At 30.8% G+C, this 4654-nt stretch overlaps 1 protein-coding gene across 1 annotated transcript; it reads left to right on the top strand.

The window, feature by feature from the left end:
• The first annotated feature begins 221 nt into the window (after positions 1–221).
• On the top strand, positions 222–4132 carry LOC129892054 (protein DOWNY MILDEW RESISTANCE 6-like). The gene is made up of 6 exons (XM_055967590.1): positions 222–296; positions 369–429; positions 519–739; positions 848–1095; positions 2741–3065; positions 3827–4132. The coding sequence occupies exons 2-6, from the start codon at positions 393–395 to the stop codon at positions 4079–4081; spliced, it is 1086 nt and encodes a 361-aa protein (XP_055823565.1). The 5' UTR covers positions 222–296; positions 369–392; the 3' UTR covers positions 4082–4132.
• Positions 4133–4654: the final 522 nt, after the last annotated feature.

The raw sequence follows: 4654 nt of genomic DNA, 5'->3' as shown, positions 1-4654 counted from the left end.
TCTATCAACTTACTCCATTCTTTCGTCTTCTCAGTCATCTGATCTAGAAAAGAAAAATTGTCCGGAAAAAATTGTTCGTACAATATGAAAAAAATTTATAAAGAATATTTGTTATTATCTCCCGCAGAAAAAAATTGTTTGAGTGATAAGATTGAAAAAAAAATTATTTTTAATTCGATTAATATATTTGTTTTGCAAAAGATATTTTCACATTTGGGCATTCCATTCGTCATAGCAAAAAGTGTAAGTAGGTGAAAAGAGCCATCTGCCTAAACAGCCACTTTATCACCTAATAGGTATCGTTTCCTAATCTCCATCTATCTGAATACTTATTTTTTTTTACAACTGATTTCTACTGTGTTGAGCAGATCTATTCTTTGAAAACTGCTTTAATGGAAACTACACTTCAACCCAACTACTTGAACCAAGGTATTTTTATTAATTACTGTTTCTCCTTCTCTCACATTCTCCACTAGCATGCATTTTGACTAATAAAATATTACTATGGACATACATAGATTTCAAGAAAGGTGTAAAGTACCTAGTTGACAATTCAAAGGACATGAAAATGGTGCCTTCGGAGTTTGTTTTGCCAATTCCAGAAGGTGAAAAGCCATCGTTGGCCATTGATGGTGACATTCCAGTGATAGATTTGAGTGGCCTCAATGGACCTGTTGAGCAAAGACTGTCAACTATACGTGCCCTTAGTTCTGCTTGTGCTGAATGGGGATTCTTTAGGGTAACTTTTAACTTTCCCAACTCTTTCTCTTTTATATTTTTAGTTTTATCTCAAGTGTTGTGAGATAATGTTGATTTCAGAAGGTCATCCTTTCCACAATATCCACAGGTGATTAATCATGGTATAGAAGTATCCCTGATGGATGAAATGGTACGAGTAGTAGAAGAATTTTTCAACTTGCCATTGGAAGAGAAAATGAGATATGGTTCAGAAGATGTGATGGATCCAGTAAGATATGGAACAAGCTTGACCACTCCCAGAAAGCATGCCCTTCATTGGAGGGACTATCTGAGGCACTATGCCGGTCCAGTTCCACATACATATCACCTTTGGCCAGATAATCCGCCTACCTACAGGTAATTGATATTGGATATATATATATATATATAATTTAATGAAACCCACATTCATTCTGAATTGTAGATACATAATGAGAGAGGCAAACCAGAGATGAGAGAGGCGAGCAAGAGAAAATTGTAGACACATAATGAGAATCCCTCTTGTATACAGTGTATATAGAACAAATTACACCTTATTTGACTCACAGATCTAAGATACATATATTTGAGTCATCAATACATGTATCTAAACTACTTATCTAAACTAGTAAAATTTATATTGTTTGAAACAAAAATATACAATAAAAGATCATTGGGCCATGCAGGCTCTTTATAATAATTATAACTCATACTTTTAGCCAATTTAGGTCTAATTATAGGATCATTCAAGTCAGATATTTTTATTATTACGATAGGTGAATTCTAATAGATCCATCCCTGAGAGAACTGGACATGATAATTTTCAAATCATCCAATTCGAGCAAAAATAAAAAGAATCAAATGATTTTATATGGTACGTATATTTACACATATACATAAATGATTATTTTTTGATTTTTTTTGAATAAATAATAATTTTTCTAGGATATTATTAAAGATCTCATTGAAATCTTAAAACAACTTACCAATAAAGGTTAAGAAAAAAAATTGTATAGAGAATTTTTATGTTATCAGATTAAATTAATTTACAACATCTATGGTAATCTAAAACATAGTCGTTTGGTGTGAGGTATAAAGAATAATAATCTCATGATAAAATGTAAGATTATTTTATTCTGTGTTTGGTTGGAGGTATTAGATAGTCATAAAATTATTTATTCCATCATTTATACTTTAATGATGGGATAAATTATATCATATATATGGTGGGATAAGTTATCCTGAGATAACTTAGCTCTCAACCAAACGGCTTAAGTAATAACCTACTATAATTGGTTATATTGCACTAATCAAGGTGCAAATTTTTTTGCACTGTCAACATATTCCTTCTGATTCGTATTAGCTGTTTCAAATTATTTGTTAATTTATAATATTAAAATAAATTAATTATGTTTTCATTTTTTAATTTATTTTTGAAAGTGTAAACAAATCTATAAAAAATTTAAAAAGTTTTTTAAGGAATAAATTAATAAAATTATTAATTTTATTTGTGATTATTTAAGGAAGGTGTGGGAAAAAAAAGTGTAACGAATATAAGATGGAGGGAGTAATATATAACTTAAACCCTTTAGGTTTGTTCAACTCATTTTACTCCTTGGCAACACAAGTTGAAAGTTGCTTTTATTTTGTCGCATCCTTTTATAATTAATGGGATTTTTTCCTTGATCACAAGTTTTTGAATCTTTATATATTTTTCACTATTAAAACTGCAACGAGTTCCTTTGATGTAGTTACTATGTATACTTTATTTCAAAATGTCCCATTTTAAAGAAAAATTAGAAGATTTGTCCTTTATTGTCACAACATCATTACTGATTACTCCAATTCTTTTGGGAGTGAAGAGATAGTAGTAGGTTCATTTATCTTCTTTTTTAAAATTCCTCCTTAGAATCTCCCACCTCATGATCGAAAATGAAGAGTAATTACCATCTAAACAACTCCTCTTATCGTAACAGGTTCTTCTTAATTTTTTCCTAATCAATTTGTACATGTATGTGTGAAGGGACGTTGCAAAGGAGTACTTAAAGGAAGTTTGGCAAGTTGCGCAAAAAATATTTGGTGGAATATCAGAAGGATTAGGCCTGGATCCAGATTACATAGAGAGGTCACTTGGAGATGAAGGGACTCAAATGATAATTTCAAATTTTTATCCACCATGTCCTGAGCCAAACAAGACATTGGGACTTGCTCCACATTCAGATCATGGTGGTCTCACTATTTTGATGGACAATGGCATTCCTGGCTTGCAAATTAAACACAATCAAACATGGTACTCTGTCCCCAGTGTCCCTGGCACTTTCGTTGTCAATCTAGGAGATTTTTTGGAGGTTAGTGTCATTATTTTTGCTTTCAATTTAACTTGTATAATTTGACACTATCTTAATCAGGATTAGTGTCAGATAATTACAATAGGGTCAAAAGTACAGGATCACCGCACCTCTAATATCATCTTGGTAAATCATCGTTTAAAATGGTAAGTTAATAATTGATTGGGTTATTAACTTGATCGTGACCTGACAAAAGGTTAATTGAGCTAAAGCTATTCAAAACTGAATTGAAATTGATAATCTTAATCGGAAAAAAATTATTGATTTATCGATAATCGGTTATTAATTTAGCGATTTTGGTAACAATTTTATTAATTTTTTTTATTATCGGGTTATCTAGTAGTAAATTAATAAATTATATTTATACCATTCAGTATATAAAGTTCTTGACTTAGGATTTTTAGTTTCATACATTTATTTCTGGTTGTCTCAAAATATTCGTTATTCTACAATGTGTCAGTGTTTGCTTTTGAGCAAGATACAATCTGTCAACTCATGTTCATGATTCATTTGGTTTGTAACCTTGTTTCTAAGTTTTTTTCAATGTTTTTCTTTGCTTAAACAAATTGATTGAATCATGGATTAACTTTATCACTCTCTAATTATAACTATTAATTAAACTTTATATAGTTTATGTATCTTAACTTTGTTATAATAGGTTGTCCTTTATTTTATTATATATAAGCATCTTTCTTTTAGAAAACTTCTTTTTTACAAAAAAAAAAAAAAATTGAGTTACAAAAAGAAAAAAAAATTCTCAGATATTGAGTAATGGGAAGTACAAGAGCATAGAACATAGAGCAGTAGTCAATGCTGAGGCGAAGCGGATCTCTATAGGAGCGGGTCATGGCCCAGCAATGGATGCAATAATTCAGCCTGCAGGTCCACTTATCAAAGAAAAGAGTGAAAGCACCTATCGGCCCATTGTTTACGAGGATTATATTAGAGAGCAACAAACCACTACTAAGAGAAGCAAGAGTGCGTTACATGAGATAATGACTTCCTCAGACAACTAAGGACGGAGCTAGAAGTTTGGGCATGAGTTCAGCCGAATCTAATAACTTTTTGCTTAATGATATTTGAAGTTGTCAAAATGCCGAATTTCTAAATTTTCATAAGACCTTCCTGGAATTCCTTCCAAAGCCTGTTGAGTAATCTTTATGAATTTTGTCATTTCACTGATTTGTACTAAATAACGAGCTTAAGAATCCCTTCTCGTTGATATTGAACCTGCAAATAAAATTTGTTGTAAGACTCATAATGATCAACTTTATGAAGATTTCATCCTATTTCAAAGGCTTGCAGCATTGGTCCCATTATATTTGTATTAAAAAGCTTGTTAAATATGTACAAATATTAAATTTAGAACACTTGAAATCTTTAAATATGATGTGTATGTAGAGATAATAATCAAGTAAACTATAGTGTGATGTGTGCTTTCACTAATAATATATGCTTTTGAATGAGATGATGATTATATATTTTAATAGAGTATCTGAGCTTGCGGAGAACCTAAGTTTGAGTCTGACATGCCACCAATTATTAAAAAAGAATGTTTTACATACTTGTTCCATGAAAAATGTATTAAG

The sequence above is a fragment of the Solanum dulcamara genome, chromosome 6 (assembly GCF_947179165.1).
Source record: "Solanum dulcamara chromosome 6, daSolDulc1.2, whole genome shotgun sequence".
Lineage (NCBI taxonomy): Eukaryota > Viridiplantae > Streptophyta > Magnoliopsida > Solanales > Solanaceae > Solanum > Solanum dulcamara.
This window is presented reverse-complemented; position numbering and strand designations above follow the sequence as displayed.